We start from the raw sequence: 21,012 nt of genomic DNA, 5'->3' as shown, positions 1-21,012 counted from the left end.
TATTCTCAGTTCCCAAAATAAGTTAAAGTAAAAAGGAAATGCTATAACTCACAATGATAAAGTAGCGGTAAAGTATGACTCGGAAAGTAAGCAAGTAATGAAGGTCGTCCAAACGGGTCCTCAACCTAAGTCAAATAGTACTAAGTCAGTAAATCGTCCGAAAAGGTTTAAAAGTATGTAAATAAGGTCTTAAGGGTCATCATCAATCATCATCAAACAAAAGGCGTAAAGTAAGTTTCGTTTATGAAAGTAGTTTAAAACAAAGGCTGAATTCAGTCAGTCACCACGGCCTCTACCCTTACTGAAATAAGGTGAGACCAGTGGCCATGGCTCCGTATATGAGTCCTTTAAGTGTGGTAAAATTTACAGAAGCAAACTCGTCTTTGTTTGACCGTGGCGATAGTCTAAGTGCGAGTAGGTCAGAAATTTCTGCACAACGTTAAAAGGACATAGTGACGATCGGAGGGCCATAAATCCTAAACCGTAACTCGCATTAAGATGAGTCCTATATGAAAAGTTATCTACTCGAACAGAGTTATTTGAAAATCATAATCACAACAGCCCAGGTCTTACTGATCAGACCCAGAATACAGAAAACAGACAGGTCAGTAGGTTCCAGTGGTTCTTGGTGTTCGATGCTTATCACGGTTCTCATCCTTGATGCATGTAGCTTCAAGTGTATGACTCGTTGATGTGTTTGCATCATTTTCACCAATGTTTGACCATCATAACCCAAGTGCAAGTCTAAGACATGAAGCACAACTCACTTAAGTGTTGCAAGTGTTTTGATGAACCAAAGTTACATCAAAGTCTTAGATCTAACACATACATGAACTTTAAAACTAATAATAAGTTACAAACTTGAAAGTAAACTCATGAAATCAAGATCTTAAGTTGTAGAACATAGTTCTTAGTTTGATCTTGAAGATCCAAGACTCAAAAGTCTAGATCTAACATAAGTGTACCAAGTTATAATAATAGAAAGTTTACTTACATGTTCTTGAACTTTTAAAGTTAACTTTAGTTCAAGATTAATGAGATCAAAGTTAACTAGTAACATTTGACCAATAACAACCAACAAACATGAAATTAAAGTACATAATACAAAGAAATAACTAAGTAAACAAGTAAAAGGTTCATGGTTGTTCATACTTCAAAGATTCAAACCAAAGTTTGATCTTTAGAAAGTAAACTTTAAGTTTACTTCATGAGCTTCAAGTATGATTTTAATCAACACATAAACTTACAATCTTTCAAGAATTTAAATGTAGAACATAACTAGTAAGTTAGGTTCTTATGTGTTCTTGTTAATACAAGATAAATGGAGAATCAAACTAAAGAGTTTGATTCTTGTAACTAGTAAAGAAAATAATTACAATAAAGTTCATGTAACTAAATAACAACAACATCTAACAAGTATCAAGTAATTATACAACATTAAAGAACAAAGATGATGATGATATGTGTATATGAAATTCTGTTTTTACAAAGGAAAGAAGGGAGAAAAAGTCTTCAAGTTACTTACAATATTTAGAAAGAAAAGAGAGAAAAAAAGTTGAGAGAATTTCAAGTATTTGTGTGTGTGTTTGAATGAGAGAAATGTGAGTAGAAGTAACAAGTAAAATGAAAAAAAAAAAAAAAAAAAAAAAAGGAACCCTCCCATACTACTCAAGGTTGACGGTTTTGGGGGAAGAGAAGAGGGGAGGTTTTGTTCACTAGATACTTGTATGTAAAGTCTTAAAAGTTGGATACTAGAGGTGTTTTTATGGGAAGTAACATGTAACTATATTCCTTATGTACATAATCAATCTAGTTAAGATCAAATGTAATACTTACATGTTAAGGTGGGCTAAACTAGTCCATAAAGATGTAGGGTGGACTTATAAGCCCAAGTATGTGTGTAAGTAACAAGTTAACTAAATAAGCTCAAGTCTAAATAAATAATAATCCAATAAAAGCTCAAGTAATTAACTAGTAATCATAGTTAATCAAAATGATTAATAAAACTTAATCATGAATGTAAATAATACTTGAAAATATTATTCGTGTAAGTTTCGTGTGTCACAAAGACGTTTCGGGCAATTAAAGTCAAGTACGGGCAATCATGGTAACAAGTAAATGTAATAACATACATTCGTTTAATCACACGTATTAATAATAATAATTATTAATAAATAAATGTTGGAAAATCTAGGGTCGTTACATAGGCCCAGTCTGAGGATGTTACAATTTTGCCACCGGAATGATATCACAAGACTAAAGGGAGTGGTGACTAAGGTTTTCAGTGCCATTGAAAATGAAAAGTAAAGCATTAATTTCAGATTTTCGAATAAAATAATAATATTAATTTTGTTACTCCGTATTATTTAATTTAAAGTAACATAATTCAATAAAATGAATTAAAAGTATAAGCATGTACTTATATTTACTTCCAAATTAAATAAACGAACTTGTTCTGTGATCCTTGTCACAAACTAGTCTTAACCAAATAATAAAATAACATTAATCATTTAATTAAAATAAAAGCATAATTAACCACACAATTATGCCTAAGGGCAACAAAGTTATCTTACATCTAGGCCTAGTCTGAGGATGTTACAAATCCACCCCCTTAAGAAGATTTCGTCCTCGAAATCTTGTCATGGTCAAACAGGCGCAGATAACGAGCCTTCATCAATTCCTTAATTTCCCACGTAAGGTTCAATCATAAACTATGCTTCCATTCAATAAGCACCATTCGGATCTCCTTCTTTCTCAATTTTGTTACCTTTATATCGACAATTTTAACCGGATCTTCAACTAACTTTTGATTTAGGTCCACCTTCAAATCACTCAATGGAACTAGTTGCGTCTCATCATCGACTTTACACTTCCTAAGGTAACACACGTTGAATGTGTTGTGTATTCCTGCTAACTCTGTCAGAAGCTCTAACATCACTGTCTGATCATTAACCCTCTGAATAATTTTGAATAGCCCAATGTACCTCGGGGCTAATTTACCTCGTTTACCAAATCTGATAACTCCTTTCCACGGTGAAACTTTCAAGTAAACACGATATCCCACCCCAAAGTTTACCGGACGTCTACGTGGATTGGCATACATTCCATGTCTATCACGTGCCGCTTTCAACTTTTCACGTGCTATCGCTACCTTTTCTGCTATTATCTGCAATAATTCTGGACCTGCAAACTGTTTCTCTCCGTCTTTTAACCAACAAGTCGGCGTTCTACATTTGCGGCCATACATCATCTCGTAAGGCGGCATACCAATACTCGAATGATAAGTAATATTGTAAGCGAACTCGATCAAAGGTAAATGTGTATCCCATGAACCACCGTACTCTAACACCCAGGATCTAAGCATATCCTCTAATGTCTATATTATACGTTCGCTCTGACCGTTGGTCTGCGGATGATACGATGTACTCAGATTTACCCTTGTTCCCCAACTTTTCTGTAAACTATTCCAGAAATTTGACAAAAATCTAGAATCCCTGTCGGATACGATAGATATCGGAACCCTATGTCGACTAACTATTTCTTTCAAGTATAAATCTGCTAGAATGCTCAACGAGGCTGTCTCTTTTGTTGCTAAAAGGTGTGCGCTCTTTGTGAGTCGATCAAAAATTACCCAAATCATATCATTACCTTTCTGAGTTCGAGGTAATTTAGTTACAAAATCCATCGTAATATGATCTCATTTCCACCCTAGAATTTTCAACCGTTGTAACGAACCATAGGGTTTCTGGTGTTCGGCTTTAACCTGGGCACAAATATGACATCTCTCTACCATTTGAGCAACATCTTTCTTCATCGTTGGCCACCAATACATTGGTTTTAAGTCATTATACATCTTCGTACTACCCGAATGGACAGTCAACCTTGATTTGTATGCTTCATTTAAGATCAAATTCCTTAAATTTCCAAGCATAGGCACCCAAATTTGGTTCTTAAACGTCTCAAGTCCTCAGGAATCGTTAGTCAATTGGTCTTTAATTTTAGTCATCAATTCAGTCTTTAAATTCTCCTCTAATAAAACTTGGGCTTGAGCTTGTCTTATCTGTTCAGCAAGGTCTGAAACTATTTCGGTTCTCGTAAACTTTACAATTTCCACAGTCTTTTTACAACTCAAAGCATCGGTAACAACGTTTGCTTTGCCCGGGTGATACTTTATTCACAATCATAGTCTTTTATAAGTTCTATATGCCGTCTTTATCGCATATTCAACTCTTTCTGCGTGAAAATATACTGGAAGCACTTATGATCTGTACATATTACACACTTTGAAGCGTATAAGTAGTGTCTCCATAGCTTCAACTCAAATATCACTGCAGCCATTTCTAAATCATGAACCGGATAGTTACGTTCGTGTATCTTTAACTGACCAGAAGCGTACACAATCACTTTATCTCTCTGCATCAGTACACACCCCAACCCGACAATGGATGCATCAAAGTAAACCACAAAGTCGTCTGAACCCTCTGGTAACGCTATCACTGGAGCCTGACACAACAATTGTTTCAAAGTCTAAAAGACCTGTTCTTGTTGATTACTCCATCGAAAACTTAAGTATTTTATGGTAAATTTGTTCAACGGGGCCGCTATTTTAGAAAAATCTTTTATAAACCAGCAAAAATAACCCGCAAGACCCAAGAAACTCTTAACTACTGTCAGAGGCTTGGGCGAATTCCATCCTATTACCGTTTCTATTTTAGATGGATCTACTTTAATACATGTCTCACAGATAACATGACGCAAAAACTGCACTTCTCGAAGCCAGAACTCACACTTCGAGTTAGCGTATAACTGCTCTTACTTTAATAATTCCAAAAACATTCGAAGATGTGTCGCATGATCGGCCTTCATCATGGAATATACCAATATATCATCTATAAACACAATAACAAATCGATCTAAATACAGCTTACAAACCCTGTTCATCAGATCCATGAAGACTTCCGGAGCATTCGTCAACCTAAATGGCATAACCAAGAACTCGTAATGCCCATATCTCGTTATAAACGATGTCTACGGTATATCTGATTCTGCAACCCGAACCTGATGATACCAGAATCTTAATTCTATCTTCAAAAAGTACGACGCACCTTGAAGTTGATCGAACAGGTCGTCGATTCTAGGCAACAGATACTTATTTTTAACCGTTCTCTTATTTAATTCTTGATAATCTATACACATTCTCAGAGTACCGTCTCTCTTTTTTACAAACAACACCGGCGCACCCCACGGTGAAGAGCGTCAGGTGCGTGATCAACCTCTCCTGGCCAGTTTAGTGTTACTATCGGATTTGGATTTCCTGAATACTCATGAGGCTTACAATCTGGAAAATGTTTATACCTACATTCTTCTTTGTTTCAACCAAGGGTTGTTAAAACATCGACACTTGATAAGGATACATCATTTGATTATGGTACTAGTAGTTAAAATGAGGTGGCACTTGATATTGTGGTGGCATTTGAAACTGAAAGTGAAATGAAAACTGTGGTTTTGTGGAGCTTCCAACGGTGCGGACCCAAACTAAGGTGCTGGAAAACCCGTAGGTGGAGGTTCAACGATTACAACTGGAGTAACACTTTCTATTTTAGTAACTCTATCACGCGTTTCTTTTAGATGACTCTCTAGCTGCAAAATATACTCACTTTCATGTTCATAGCCTTCATCCGGAGCTCTGAACGTTCCGGGGTCGAGGGGCATTGACTTGTTGTCTTCTGTCAGCAACACATTTCTTAACTCATCATTTCACCAAAGCTTAGTAGATAATCGATTAGTGCATATCAACTGTACCAACAGTCTCATTCACTAATCTCTTCCCCACATTATGTTTGACACACTCAAGTTGAAGTTTGGGGACATGACATCCAAGTTTATATGTCGCCATACCTATACTCTGATATTAACTTTAACATCGTACTTTTTTAATACACGACGAAATTTATTAATCAAACATCATAAATATATATATATATATATATATATATATATATATATATAAACGTATGTGTGTGTGTGTGTTAAACATATTAATACTATGTATTACATATCACTAAGTGTTACATTTTCAACATTAGTATATTAAATACAGACAAACATAACAAATCATACAAGCTCTTCTCCCATTCCCAAAACATGCAAATTGTCCTAACCTGCAGGCAAGAACATGTGGGGGATTGGCAAGAAGGTAAGTGAATGAAACATCCTAACAGATACAAGAAGACAGCGTCAAGCTATAACACAATTACATATACGCAACAAGTACAACATCATAAAGAGACCGGCGGTCTGGCCTGACTTGCAAATACTAGCTGATCGGGCTAGAGTTTACCGATAGTTCTCGTTACTTAATACTTAGTATAGTGATCCAGACGCAATGCATGCATCATTCAAATCTATACTACACATACAGTAACAGTTGAACTCAACCTCACAAATCAAGGTTGACCCCTCTTTTATCCAACCTCACAATTCAAGGCGAACATTTACATTGTGCACATAACAATATCTATACAACATAGTATATTTAACAATAACATAATCAGGTCAATCAGAACATGGCAATAGTAGCATAACTTTCTACTTTATACAAATACCAAAAGGATATTCTCACTCATTTGATAAAATCAAAAATTCATAATTCTAATATTACTGAGACTTCTCTTTATTCTTATCTCCTGAGAATATAATATCCCATGTTAGTACATTTTTCTAAATCATGTTCTATAACTAAAAAAGTTTAACAATATTAAACACATCACATGGGTCAAGATTGCACCTGGCTCATTCATTAAATTAAATCATTCGCACACCAAACATAAGGAATGCGCGGATGACCCGACACGAGTACCAAGACCAAAATTAATCAGGTCAATATGTTAGTATTAGTTTTTACGTGCAAAATGAGCCAATACATTCTAGATAGGTGGTGAAAAACGATGGAAATAGATGCAGACGAATGATTAAAAACACTCCTTGCACGTGCAGCTAGGACCAAGTGAGAAATGTCAGGAAACCGACCTTTTCAATGAAAAATTATGAAAAAACGAGTCACTCTCGATATTCTACAAGTCAGAAGCTTCTATCACTTTCTTGTTGAAAAGACACTTTACTAGTTGTAGTTTGTATATGTAACCTACTTACTCATCTTTGTACAAGTGCTATATAGGTATCTCTTTTAGCTGGTGCCGGTCGGCAGCATATCACTAATTTGTACATTAAATTTTTTTAAACTGAAAAATGGATAAAACTAGTCCGGACCGGCTCACGCGTTGCGGCGGGGACTTTCGGCCTGCGTATTATAAATATAGTGTTGTGTATTTACAGGGGAGAAACGGGTCATGTGTTAAGCGCCGTTGTAGGTATCGCCGTCTTCAGTGTTTTTTAAAAAGTATCCGTTTCGAACGTAGTTAGTTTCGTTTTGTTGATAAAATTATTTCGAGTATAACGGTGCTGTCGAAAAAATTTAACTCGCGTCGAGGAGGAAGATACGGGCTGTCGTTGTGTTTAGCCTTTTTTAAAAAGTGCCTGTTTCGAACGTGGTTAGTTTCGTTTTGTTCATAAGATTATTTCGAGTCTGGCACTGCCATCGAAAAAATTTAACTCGTGCCGAGCGGGAAGATAAGGGTTGTTGTTGTGTTTAGCCTTTTTTGAGAAGTGTCCGTTTCGCGTATAGTTAGTCCTGTTGGGTTGGTAAGATTTTTTCGAGTTGAACGGTGGTCTCTGAAAAATTTTAACTCGCACCCAACGAGAAGATAGGGCCCGTTAAAAATTCGGGTGGGTTTAGTTTTTTATATTTTAATTAAATTATATAATTTACACTTTTCACCCCTAAAAAAGTGTAAACTTGAGGGATCGATGTGGAAATATAGGCAAAATTGAGGGACTATTTGTAATGTGAACGTACAACCAAGTATAACTAAAACTACATTAATTTAAGGTTAATAATTATGTATTTGGTCCCTGAAATTTATTTGACATTGCACATTATGGCTACAATCTATTTTTTTTATAACTTGGATAGCCTTATAGTTTTGCACAAAAATTACCCAGTTAGTCCCTGACTCTAACGGATGTTAGTCAGAGCCCGTCAAATGATAACATGTGCTCTTCACATGAGGGTAGTTCTATCATTTTAGGTTTATTTCTGAAAAAATTTCATTCTTCGTCCCTGAACTTTACATCAAATTTGACTACATGTCCTTTTTCTTTTTTTTATGCATTCCTCGTCCCTAATGTATCAAAAATCTACATCCCTCGTCCTACCGTTTAGATTCTGTCAATTTCAGCCGTTTGTTCAGTCATGTGCAAAGCATGTGAGGGTACTTTGGTCTTTTTATATTATTTCTTTTCTTTATTACTTAACTTATCTTTTTACCCTCATCCTCGTCATCTTCATCATTTCCAAATTAAAAACCCTAATTTTATACTTTTATAAAATCAACAAATCAAATTAAAACCCCTAATTTTGAGGGTATTTTCTATCTCAAATTAAAACCCCTAATTTCAACATATTCGTCTAATTCCGATGGTTTAAAACCTAGTCCCAGTCCCAAACCCTCTATTCTCCAGAAAATTCCGATCAGATCTGGTTACGATATCTCCGTCCGGAGATGCAGCGGCAACGGCGGTGGTTGTCTGAGATGGCATATGAGCGACGACGGCGGTTCAATATCGTTCAGAGATGACATCTGAAAAACATGTTAACATTGGTGGATGTATCACGTGGGTGATGGTGGAGATTAAACGTAGTCGATGGTGGTTGATGGTGTTCGCCGGAGATTAAAGGTAGTCGATATGGGTGTAATTTACATCAGGTACCACCCAACACTTCGTGATGTATCTACTGATTTGTGTTCATTAGTTGAGTTTATTATGTGTATTGGTTTGATGCCTGCAAGTTTATTAGGTGATGAGTTTCATGTGTGAGGTTCATATTGAGTTTATTGATTCTGTATGGTTTTGTTCATTAACAGAGAATGTGAGCTTTATTTTAGGTTTTGTTCTAGATCAAAGCTTTGATGGTTTATAATTTTTTTTTTTAATTTCATTAATTTCATTAATCAATTTCAATCAATCAGTTACAGTTTATGTTAAGATTCATACACGGGTTTATAATTTTGAGTTGAAGGAGATGAAGGTGAATATAGATTAGTTACCTAAGCAGAAGATAAAAAAAACCTCGAGCTTGGGGAAGAAAACATTGAAAAAACAAAAATACCCCCACATGATATGCACATGACTGAACAAACGGCTGAAATTGACAGAATCTAGACGGGAGGACGAGGGATGTAGATTTTTGATACATTAGGGACCAGTAATGCACAAAAAAAAAAAGGACATGAAGTCAAATTTAATGTAAAGTTCAGGACGAGGAATGAAATTTTGTCTTTATTTCTACATACCACATTTTAATTCAACATTTGTTCACCTACTAACCTGATCACAAATCTGAGAACAACATGGGTGACACCTGCAACTCATCCAATAAATATATTAAAAAATCGAGATTGTACACTCGGTTGAAAAAGAAATCACAAACACACAAGGATGCATCCAACTTGGACCCTTTACGCTTGGTTTCTGAGATTTTTTACGAAAGAAATAAACGAAGTGAAGAAAAATGAAGGGGAATAAAGCGGAATCTTTCCGATTTGAAAGGAACAAGCAGAGAAAAAATTAGACACAATTTTCATTCTACTTATTTCTATTTCTTTACTTAAAAAAACACAGGAACACCAAAACTTTTTTCTTTATTTTTTTCAAATTATTTAGTTTCTTCTAAATTAAAACTCTGGAAGAAAGGCTAACAACCAAATTTAGTGGGGAAAAATTTGACCGAAAAAACGATAGCCCGCCCTTGACCTTCACTTGTTTTGTTTACGCAACAGTTACCACAACCAAATCGTCTGCCTCACGAACGGAGTTCAGATCCTAGTTTAGATCGTTGGTTCGGATTCACACTTTGATAGCCAAAATCTCGTTCTACATGACCGGAGTCAGGATATCTGAGTTTGGATCTCTTTCTTCTGACCAGTACGCTCAGATCCAAAAATTTAAAAGACGTAGATGATGACAAATTCGAGATTCGATGCCAGTGTTGAAGATGGAGATTAATGATATATTTTGTTCTACACCGATTTACAATGAATTGATTTAACTGACATGGAGTTTGTTTGTTTTGGTGTAATTAAAGCGGGTTTTGTTGAAAGAACGAATGTGGAGCCCTGAGAGTCAAAGATGATTGGAAAAATTCACAAACAATTTTCTGTATCATCATTACCATAGGGGATCAAAAAAAATAATTAAAAAAATAGGGGATCATATCCTCATACGGTGGCCTCGGTCGATTTTGTTTACTTGGTTATTGTGTATTGCTTCAAATGTACTTTCCAATCTTTTCAATTGTTGTTTGTAACATAACTAGTTTTTAAAAGACCCGTGACATCACGGGATTTTAAAGGAAATTTTTTTTGAAGGATATGATATAGTTGACGGTGTTATTTAACAAAAATGTGGATGTTACAAATCAACAAATGTATGACATCATGGGCTAATAAGGATTCTGCACATTTCTTTAAAAAAAATAAGGAAACACTCAAAATTCTACAAATCAACAAATACAAAATTATGCCATCTGAGAGAAAACACAATATATTCAATTTAAGAATCATATCCATCAATCAATAGACTGAAATTGAACTGGCCTTAAGTAATAACCCCATGTCATAAACATGGAATTAATTTTATCAGCATGATGTTCATGTTGCCTCTCCCATATTATACTTGATCTTCATCATTTGAAGGAGCATCATCTAGCTTCATTTGTTCAAAACAAAAACAAAACTATTAATCAAGGCGTACATATATCTATTTTCAAGTTAGTATCCAAATTTTTAACAATTTAATAATGAAAAAAAGCTTACTGAATTAGTCCTAAGGATTATAAGTTTCATATAAATATAAATGTAACATCTTTTAAACCTTCGTAAATGCAGAGCATTATTTAAGAACTAATACCAAGTTTTATATTCAATCCTAAATGTATAGATTTAGACATTCTATAAATATATCTTACAGCTTTTATACTCCATTTATACATTATAAAAATCCAGTTTCAGCTGTTATGGTTTCTTGTGTTGAATTATTTAAACCGAAAATCACAAAGTGGAATAGTGTCCAGACAAAAAGATGATACAACTTTAATGACGAATTCTATAGATGAAAATGGAAGTTTTACAATGAATCACTAAAGTGGTAGACACATACCACAAAAATGTTGAATCCATTCTATATACTTACCTGAAAATGCAATAGAGACATCCATGCTGAAGGCACTTTCACTGTCTTCTTCGAAGAAATATTTGGACATAAAACAGACCTGAATTATGCATGCTAATTGACATAAGCAATCATTCTAATCATTCAGTTGAAATTTAGGTTACTAATGATATAAGATGAATGATGAATATGTAACAACACTGAAAAAAAATTATTTGAACTTCCTATACATAAGAGAAAAAATGGTACATGTAATGCAAGATTATATAACCCCAGCCATTGTCTTTCACACAAATATACAAATCACATATTTAAATCAACAAAAATCTCTATTATCAAATCATATAGAACCGCAAATAATCAATTACCTCGTTAAATATAAATGCATGGGGACTCTGTCTACTGTGAACGAACTCCCCAGAATTCGTCCAACATGTGCTTGCTTAATTCTTAGAGTGTGCTATAAAAAAAATAACCAAGTAATATAAGTCAAACAATGATGAACAACACTATTAACAAACCTTCTACATAACATAATTCAATAAAAAATTTATACTTTTATTAGTTGACATCTACTGTACCATTCGAAATTTGATAAAAAGAAAAGTGACATGCATACTAACCAAGGGTAACACTGATATTTAGCGGTCTGCAGGAAATATCGTTGAAAGATTGATATATGTTGAAGCAGTCTCTGCAACAACTAAAGAGGCAGTGATCGAAAAGGCTATACAAAACCTGCAAATTAAAGTTTTGTTTAAAAATCTTGAAATGAAGGGTTTAAAAATAAAAATAAAAAATTAAAATTTACCAGGCAAAAATAAAAACCGAGCAGATTCTATACTATAAGCAAAAAGGACAAAATCAGAGCGTACATACGATCCATGTGAATGCAAGAAACCGTTATAAACGCATTCGTGTTGATATGTTTCTGAAGAAAGTCCATATAGTCCAAGATGAACATACCATCTCACTGATAAACTCGTGTCCATATCTAGCAAAATGTCAAACTAATGGTTAGATTTTACTATATTGGCTTAATATACCATACTTTTGAATGAACACATAAGAATAGAAGCAATACTAAATAAAAGTGTATGAATTGAATTTACTTTCAATGACATTATCAGACATCCAATATAACATTAACATACCCTAATAATGTCCAAGATGAAATGCACAAATCAATAGTAATTTCAGCTCGTCATTTCATCGAGCACCTGGTAAGCGTTCAAGAACATTGCATAAACTTAAAAGATACCCATTGAGCATTGACCAGGCAACTTCTAATCACAAATCGATACAAAAAGAACAACTTTACTCACCTTTTGAAGATATAAACAATGACTCACCTTTAGAAATCTGCAAATAGATCCATATATCATCACAAAGTTATAAACATCCCAGTTTAGAAATCATCACTTTCAATTACAATAGACTTACCATAGAAGCAGCAACCCATTAAATTTATAAACATGAAATCGTAATCATACAGAGAAACGAAATACTCACCGAGTGCAACGGACAAACACATTTGATATTCGATCTTCTCGCATCAAAATTTAACTTGAATATGGAGCAATTTGAAGGAAGAAATGGAATCAGAAAAAAATAAGAAAATGAGTACAAATTATAGAGTTGCTCAATACTAACCTGTTTTTGGGATGGATTTTGGGCGCGAGTTTCGAAATCGCTTGAAAATTATGGTTTCTGTTGGACGGCAGCCTAACATTTTGACAAACATTTAATGCATGTGAAAATTGTGAAGTTGAAAGAAGAATAGTATGGCTATGTTTTGTGGTATGTTTTCATACATTGTGTTCACATGTACCTAATACATGTGTAAGATGCATTATAAATACATGGCCATAGAGAAGGTGAAGATCATCCACAAAATAAGATCACAAAAGAAAAACACAGTTGATCGATAATATCAACAGAGAGTGTGTATTTGTGAGGTTGAGAGTTTTATTCTTGTAAGGAGTGTAAAGGAGTGTACGGAAAACTTAGATTTTATACTAAAATCTAAGGGGCTTGGGTTTGGGTTTAACTCATAGTGTACTTTTTTCTTGTACTGGGTTCTTTTATATTATAAGAATAAAGGAGACTCTTGGGGTGGACGTAGGCAGGGTTTGCCGAACCATGTTAAATCGTCGTGTTATCAGTTACTTTATTTGCTTTCTATTATTTCTCGCAAGTTTGTCTCAAACAAATTATATCCTCGCTTCCGCTGGTGTGGGTGTGTCAGGCAAGTTGTCATAACAAGTGGTATCAGAGCGTATCCAGGTTTATCGGATAGTTTTTTGGTTTTAAGGTGGAGCCATTTGATGGAACCGGGAATTTCACCTTGTGGCAAGTAAGGGTGAAGGATGTCCTGGTTCAGCAGGGCTTGGCAAAGCCGTTAAAGGGTAAAAAGGACGGCAAGCTAGAAAAGATGACGGATGACGATTGGAATGACATCGAGGAAAGATGTGTCAGTATCATTCGCCTTTCCGTCAGTGATAAGATCATTAATAATGTCAGTGGCGAGACAACCGCAACAGGGTTGTGGGTGGCCCTCGAGAAGTTATATCTGAGGAAGAATATGACCACAAAGCTAAACTTGAAGCGTGATCTTTATCGGTTGAAGATGGAGGATGGCGGGAATATCATTGAACACATGAACGTGTTTAATGGTCTGGTGGATCAACTTGCAAAAGTTGAAGTTAATATTGAGGAAGAAGATAAGGCCCTTATTCTTCTTACCTCTCTTCCCAGTTCGTATGATACTTTGGTTACTACTATTCTTTACGGAAAGGCTACCGTAAAGATGGAGGAGGTAGTACCGGCACTTTTATCTCAGGATAAGAGACAAAGATCTGATGGCCGTTATGAGCATGAGTTTGCTATGGTTGGTCATGGAAAGGGAAGGTTTGCCGAAAACAGATCTGGTAATAAAAGTAGGTTCAGATCAAGAGACGGTGTGAAGGGTGTTCAGTGCTTCAAATGTCAAGAGTGGGGTCATTACAAGAAGGATGTCATAAACAAGCCTTCCCCTTAGCTTAAAAAAAATCAAGAAAAAAAACAAAAAAAAAACTAGGGCGTTTGATGATGTCATTAAGGGGTGATATTTTTTAATTAAACAATTACCAAAAATATATATATATATATATATATATATATATATATATATATATATATATATATATATATATATATATATATATATATATATAGCGTAACAGATATCAACATTGCATCCTTGCACACTGAATACTTCTTGAAACTCTCACGCGTGCCTTCCTGAACTGAGCATGCTTCTCTTGAAGCTTTCAAGACTCCTTTTTCCCTAATCAAATTAAAAAGTAGACACAACCACTAAAACTCTCTACCAAACCCTTGAACTCGCTCCTAAAATCCATCCCAAAATCGATCTTCGATCGGAAAAAACCTTCAGACAGCAAAACCCTAAATCGATTTTTAAAGAAACTGTTATGACAACTTGCCTGACACACCTACACCAGCGGAAGTGATAATGCTAAAAACGAACATATATTTCATAGCATTATCCCTCAAGAAAGACAAGATTTTAGTTGCAACTGTTCTATTTACAAGTGATATTCGTTTAAATAATAAAAGGTGAAGACAAAAGACAGATTCAACGAATTGAAGACGCAAACGACCAAAAAGCACAAAAGTACAAAGTACAATCAAAGAGGTTCCAATTAGTGATAAGAAACGTCTCAAAATTACAAGAGTACAAGAAGCAAAACGCAAAGTACAAGATATTAAATTATACACAAGGACGTTCGAAAATCCGGAACCGGGACCAGAGTCAACTCTCAACTCTCGACGCAACGGACTAAAAATTACAAGTCAACTATGCACATGAATATAATATAATATATAATTAATTCTTAAAATTAATATATATATTATATTATATTATAAAAACCGTCGGCAGAAGAAAACAACAACATGTGAGCCTCCCCAGCTGGCCATGCGATCGTATGACCTGGAGGAGCAAAACTCATGCGATCACATGAGCCCCTTTTCCAGCCCACATTGCCTATAAAACTCGCGTTTTTGGTGAACATCAAACACATCTTTTTCTCCTCATTAAACGGTAAAAAACCACCTTTTTATAATAATAATAATATTACTTATATATATTTGTATTTTTATAAGATAAACCTAATATAGCGTTAAGCTTTGTTTAAAAGATTTCCCTGTGGAACGAACCGGACTTACTAAAAACTACACTACTGTACGATTAGGCACACTGCCTATAAGTGTTGTAGCAAGGTTTAGGTGTATCCATTCTATAAATAAATAAATATCTTGTGTAAAATTGTATCATATTTAATAGTTTTTCCTAGTAAAATATAAGCTATTTCATATACACCTAGCATAACATCAAGTATTTTTGGCGCCGCTGCCGGGGAATAGCTAAAACGCCGGAAGCGCAACGCTATTAAAAAAAAAAGATTTTTATTAATTTTTAGTTTACTTTTGTAAAAAAAACGCTTTTGTAAAAATACTTTTTAAAATATAATATATTCAAAAATATAAAAAGAAAAAAATTTTATATATTTTTAATAGTTTGTTAAATATATATATATATATATATATATATATATATATATATATATATATATATATATATATATATAAGTGTTATAAAGTTTCTTTATTTTTATTTTTGTAAAAATATAAATTTTATTTAAATATTTTGTAATTATATAAATCAGAAATTAAAACAGAAAAAAAAATTAAATATAAAAACACTCGGCCCGTACTGTAGCATCCCACTCACTGGCCCGAAACCCTAGCCCATGCGATCGCATGGCTGGGTAACTTAGAACTCATGCGATCGCATGAGTGTGTCTGACACGCCAACAATCAACCCTAATCAGCATTAATTACGGTGTATTATTTATTATTATTATTTAAACCCTAATTAGGTTTTTAATTATTTATTATTTAGTTTAGTTTTTAGATTTAATTTATATATTTAGTTTAATTAGTTTAAATAAATTATAAAATTAATAGTTTTATAAAATAAATAATATAAAAATAATATTTTTATAAAAAATTGTACTTTTTACAACTTTAAGTATATTTTTATATTTTGTCTCTTTTTAATTATTTTAGCGTAATTTTTGTATTTTTCGCTCGTATTTAGTTTTAAGACATAGTTTTTGCCATAGTTATTTTTATTTCTAGATTTTTAGGCTTTACCGTAAAATCCCTTAAGTGCTTTTTTTTAGACTAAGATCTAGGTGCTTTAGAATTTTGCGACGCCGTTTTTAGTTTTTAGTTCCTTTTTAAGTTATTGCCATTTGGGATATAGTTTTTCTATTAAGCTTTAATATTTTTAGACGCAACTTTTAATTCTTAGTTTTTAGTTCCTTTTTAAGTTTCGACGCGTTACTTTCTTATTTTTATTTTTCAACGCCTATTATTTTTCGCCTTTTTATTTTTCGACGTTTTTCGACGCGCTCTTTTTCTTTCTTATTTCTCGCTATTCTAGTTTTAGGACTTAGATTTTATTTTCTACTTCTTCTCTAAATTTCTTTAATTTACGAAAATTTATTTTAAGCGGTTAAATTGATAGACATCAAAATTTTCTGGTTCGTAGACTTCAAAATATATAATTTTTTTTTTCTTTTTATATTTTCGAATATATTATATTTTAAAAAGTATTTTTACAAAAGCGTTTTTTTTACAAAAGTAAACTAAAAATTAATAAAAATCTTTTTTTTAATAGCGTTGCGCTTCCGGCGTTTTAGCTATTCCCCGGCAGCGGCGCCAAAAATACTTGATGTTATGCGAGGTGTATATGTGATAGTGTTCCAAATGAACATATATTTAGTAGCAATATCGTTCCAATATGTAAAGTTTTTTAATGTAATTTCCTTATTTTTAGTTGTAATAGTTAAATAAATAAGTGCGAAGACGAAAGACGCAAATCGCTCGAAAATGAAGATTTAAAGACAAAAACGAAGATTTGAAAGACCAAAACATCCAAAAAGCTCAAATGTACAAGATACAATTCAAAAGGTTCAATTTATTGATGAGAAACGTCTAAAAATGACAAGAGTACAAGTTACAAAACGCAAAGTACAAGATATTAAATTATACGAAAGGACGTTCGAAAATCCGAAACCAGGACATGAACCAACTCTCAACGCTCGACGCAACGGTGTAAAAATTACGAGTCAACTATGCACAAGAATAAAATATAATATTTAAATAAATCATAATAAGAATAATATTAAATAATAAAAAGTTGTTAATTGAGCATAGTTCAGGGGTCGTAAATGAAAATTCATTTTATAATTTGGCCTATAAAAGAACGATCTATGTTCGATGAATTAGGAGGGAGAATTTTTTGTTCGATCTTTTTTTTTTTCTTCGATCAATTATCAATTATCAATATCTATATTCTATATCTCTATCATAATGTTAATGTAATAAGATATAACAATAATCTTAATTTTAAGTTTAAATTATGATAATAATAAGATTTATGATAGAGATCATTTGAGTGTGTAAGTCGAAATTCTGTCCGTGTAACGCTACGCTATTTTTAATCATTGTAAGTTATGTTCAACCTTTTTACATTAATGTCTCGTAGCTAAGTTATTATTATGCTTATTTGAGCCGAAGTAATCGTGATGTTGGGCTAAAATATTAAGACGGGGTTATTGAACTTTGTACCATAATTAAGGTTTGGGCAAAAGACCGACACTTGTGGAAATTGGACTATTGACTATTAATAGATGGGGGGTATTGTCTAATTGAGTGACAACTCATTGGAGTCTGTCGAACCTATCTTCAAATTAATTAACCTAATAATTAATAATGATTATGGTTGTCCTATTTAGTGACGTTCATATGGAATCTGTTATAATCATTTAATTAATCAATTGGGTTGGGTAATTGATTATTCATTCTGATCAAGTGGATGAATTAATATTCATAAACTAATTAAAACAGGGGTGGATTACATACAGTGATAACTGGTGTAATTGTTGACAGAAGTGATAACTGCGTCACAGTTTAAATCCTTAATCAGTTGGAATATTTGACTTCGGGTATAAGGGTAATTTGACGAGGATACTCGCACTTTATATTTATGACCGATGGACTATTATGGACAAAAACCAGATAGATGTATCAAATAAACCAGGACAAAGGACAATTAACCCATGGTAATAAATTAAAATCAACACGTCAAACATCATGATTACGGAAGTTTAAATAAGCATAATTCTTTTATTATATTTCTCATCGTATCTTTATTTACTGTCATTTTATTACTCGCAATTTTATTTTCTGTCATTTTATTTATCGCAATTTATTTTACGCACTTTAATTTTTGTCATTTATTTTTACGCTTAAAATCGACAAACCGGTCATTAAACGGTAAAACCCCCATTTTATAATAATACTACTACTTATTTATATATATATTTTTACAAATAAACTTAATAATATAGCGTTAACTTCACCAGCTCCCTGTGGAACGAACCGGACTTACTAAAAACTACACTACTCTACGATTAGGTACACTGCCTATAGTGTTGTAGCAAGGTTTAGGTATATCCCATCCGTAAATTAATAAAACTTGTGTCATATTTTGTAGTATTTTGTATTAAAAATAATACTATTTCGTACCCTCACGCTACATCATCAAGTTTTTGGCGCCGCTGCCGGGGACCTCTAAAACGCTATATTTTTAATTTATATTTGTGAAAATATAAGTTTGTAAAAAAAAAAATAATAATAATTTCGACCGTGTGTCAAAGTGTGTTACAAATTTCGAACTTGATAAACTAGAAAAATCCTACACATGTGCGATAGTCCCAAAATATATCCATACATAACCATAATTAATTAAAAAAAAAAAAAAAACTATTGTTTTTGGGTTGTTGTAAATTCTGGGACCCACCCATGTGGAGTTGTCAAAAATTTGTAAAAAGTTGATGGACAAGAGAGTCGTCTAGAATTGAACATCTATAATCTATAAACTTCTAATTAGGAGATAAAATAGCAGTAGATACACATACATTTGGCACAAGCTTGAGCAAAGAATGTCAAAATTTTCTAGTGGTACGAGTATTTTTAAATTATTTTTGATATAATCAACATTTACCAAAAACATTTGTCTATATTTGGTACGAGTATTATTAATAATTTTAATCTATATTTTTTTTTTTTTCGCTGTCCTAAAAAAAAATATATATAATAATTTAAAAAAAAAAAAAAAAAAACAACAACTACAACTTGCAATTGTCGGCCGAAATTAAAAGGGTGCAAGTTGGGGCAATGGGGCCATATACACTATTGCTAATTGCTAATTAGTGTTAAAAAAAAAAAAAAAAAAAAAAAAAAAAAAAGAATGGCAAATGGGGTTTAAAGGTGTCGTTTTTTTTTTATCACAAGTTGAAATATATAACCCATATCTATTTTATAAAACTTGTGTATTTTTTTTTTAATAACACTCTAGTTACAATTTTTAGTATTTAGTTTAGTTTTTGCCATAGTTTTAATTTTTATTAGATTTTTTTTTTAGACTTTGCCGTAAAATCCCTTAAGTGCTTATTCCTTAGACTAAGTTTTAGGTGCCTTAAAATTTTGCGACGCCATTTTTCGTGATATTTTCTTATTTTTTTTTTTTCCTTCGACGCCTTTTACCTATGTATCAATTACAATTCCAATTAGTAATCTCTATTTGTAGTTTTAATTTTAAGATAGTGATAGTTATAAGGTTGGATTAATCGCGTGTTTTTAAAGTCTTATAAGCCACTCTTCGCCTTTTTTTTTATTTTTCGACCTTTTTCGACGCGCAATCTTTTTCTTTCTTATTTCTCGCCATTCTAGTTTTTAGGACTTAGAATTTTTTCTACTTCTTCTCTAAATTTCTTAAAATTACGAAAATTTATTTTAAGTGGTTAAATTGATAGACATCAAAATTTTCTGGTTCGTAGTAATAGTTGGATTTGTACGTGGACCGGGTTATTGGAGCCAAACAGTACTCAATTATATTGAGACCAAACGAATCCTGCCCCTCTGCTGCATCTTTTGGCTATTCGAAACGTGGGCAAAATCAGAAAAGTCTATTAATTGGATAACTTATTATAATTTTTCTTTCCTTTTTAAAAACTAATAGGATATTCAGTGAATGCACCGAGCAAAACGTTCACCACCTTTCATACGTTCACCACCTGTAACTCGATCAAGACATCTAGCAAATATTGTCGCCGTTGATTTTTCTTTAGAATCGTCATCTAGTCGAACAAGAACTCCAACTCAAATTTCCGATAATCCATCTTTTGAACCCGACTTCACAATTAAGAACCCGGAGCATATTCAAGGACAATTCCAAGATCCTGAACCACTAATTATTCCTCCTGAACCACAAACCGTTAAATCAGAATCCTCTAGTGATTCGTATTCAACAAATTCAATTATGGAAGTAACGGAACCTCTAAGTATGGAAGATCGAATGAGAGCCACACGCACGGGCCAAGGTCACGCCATTATTAAGCCAGAAGTTAATGCGTCAGATTATGAAATCAAAGGACAAATTCTACACATGGTAACTAACCAATGCCAATTCAGTGGTGCACCGAATGAAGATCCTAACGAACACCTTCGTACGTTTAAAAGAATTTGTACACTATTCAAAATCCGAGAAGTGGAAGATGAGCAGATCTATCTCATGTTGTTTCCCTG

General features: G+C 33.2%; 1 protein-coding gene and 1 long non-coding RNA gene across 2 annotated transcripts; both read right to left on the bottom strand.

Annotated features, from left to right (window-relative positions):
• Window positions 1-2,704: 2,704 nt before the first annotated feature.
• LOC139902143 (uncharacterized) lies at window positions 2,705-3,364 on the bottom strand. The gene is made up of 2 exons (XM_071884797.1): window positions 3,102-3,364; window positions 2,705-2,873 (listed from the first exon to the last, which is right to left on the bottom strand). The coding sequence occupies exons 1-2, from the start codon at window positions 3,362-3,364 to the stop codon at window positions 2,705-2,707; spliced, it is 432 nt and encodes a 143-aa protein (XP_071740898.1).
• Window positions 3,365-10,706: 7,342 nt separating this feature from the next.
• LOC139872309 (uncharacterized) lies at window positions 10,707-12,511 on the bottom strand. Its single transcript, XR_011767003.1, has 5 exons — window positions 12,444-12,511; window positions 11,913-12,283; window positions 11,658-11,749; window positions 11,311-11,389; window positions 10,707-10,827 (listed from the first exon to the last, which is right to left on the bottom strand). It is a non-coding gene; the product is annotated as an uncharacterized lncRNA (long non-coding RNA).
• Window positions 12,512-21,012: the final 8,501 nt, after the last annotated feature.

This window comes from Rutidosis leptorrhynchoides, chromosome 1, assembly GCF_046630445.1.
Source record: "Rutidosis leptorrhynchoides isolate AG116_Rl617_1_P2 chromosome 1, CSIRO_AGI_Rlap_v1, whole genome shotgun sequence".
NCBI lineage: Eukaryota > Viridiplantae > Streptophyta > Magnoliopsida > Asterales > Asteraceae > Rutidosis > Rutidosis leptorrhynchoides.
This window is presented reverse-complemented; position numbering and strand designations above follow the sequence as displayed.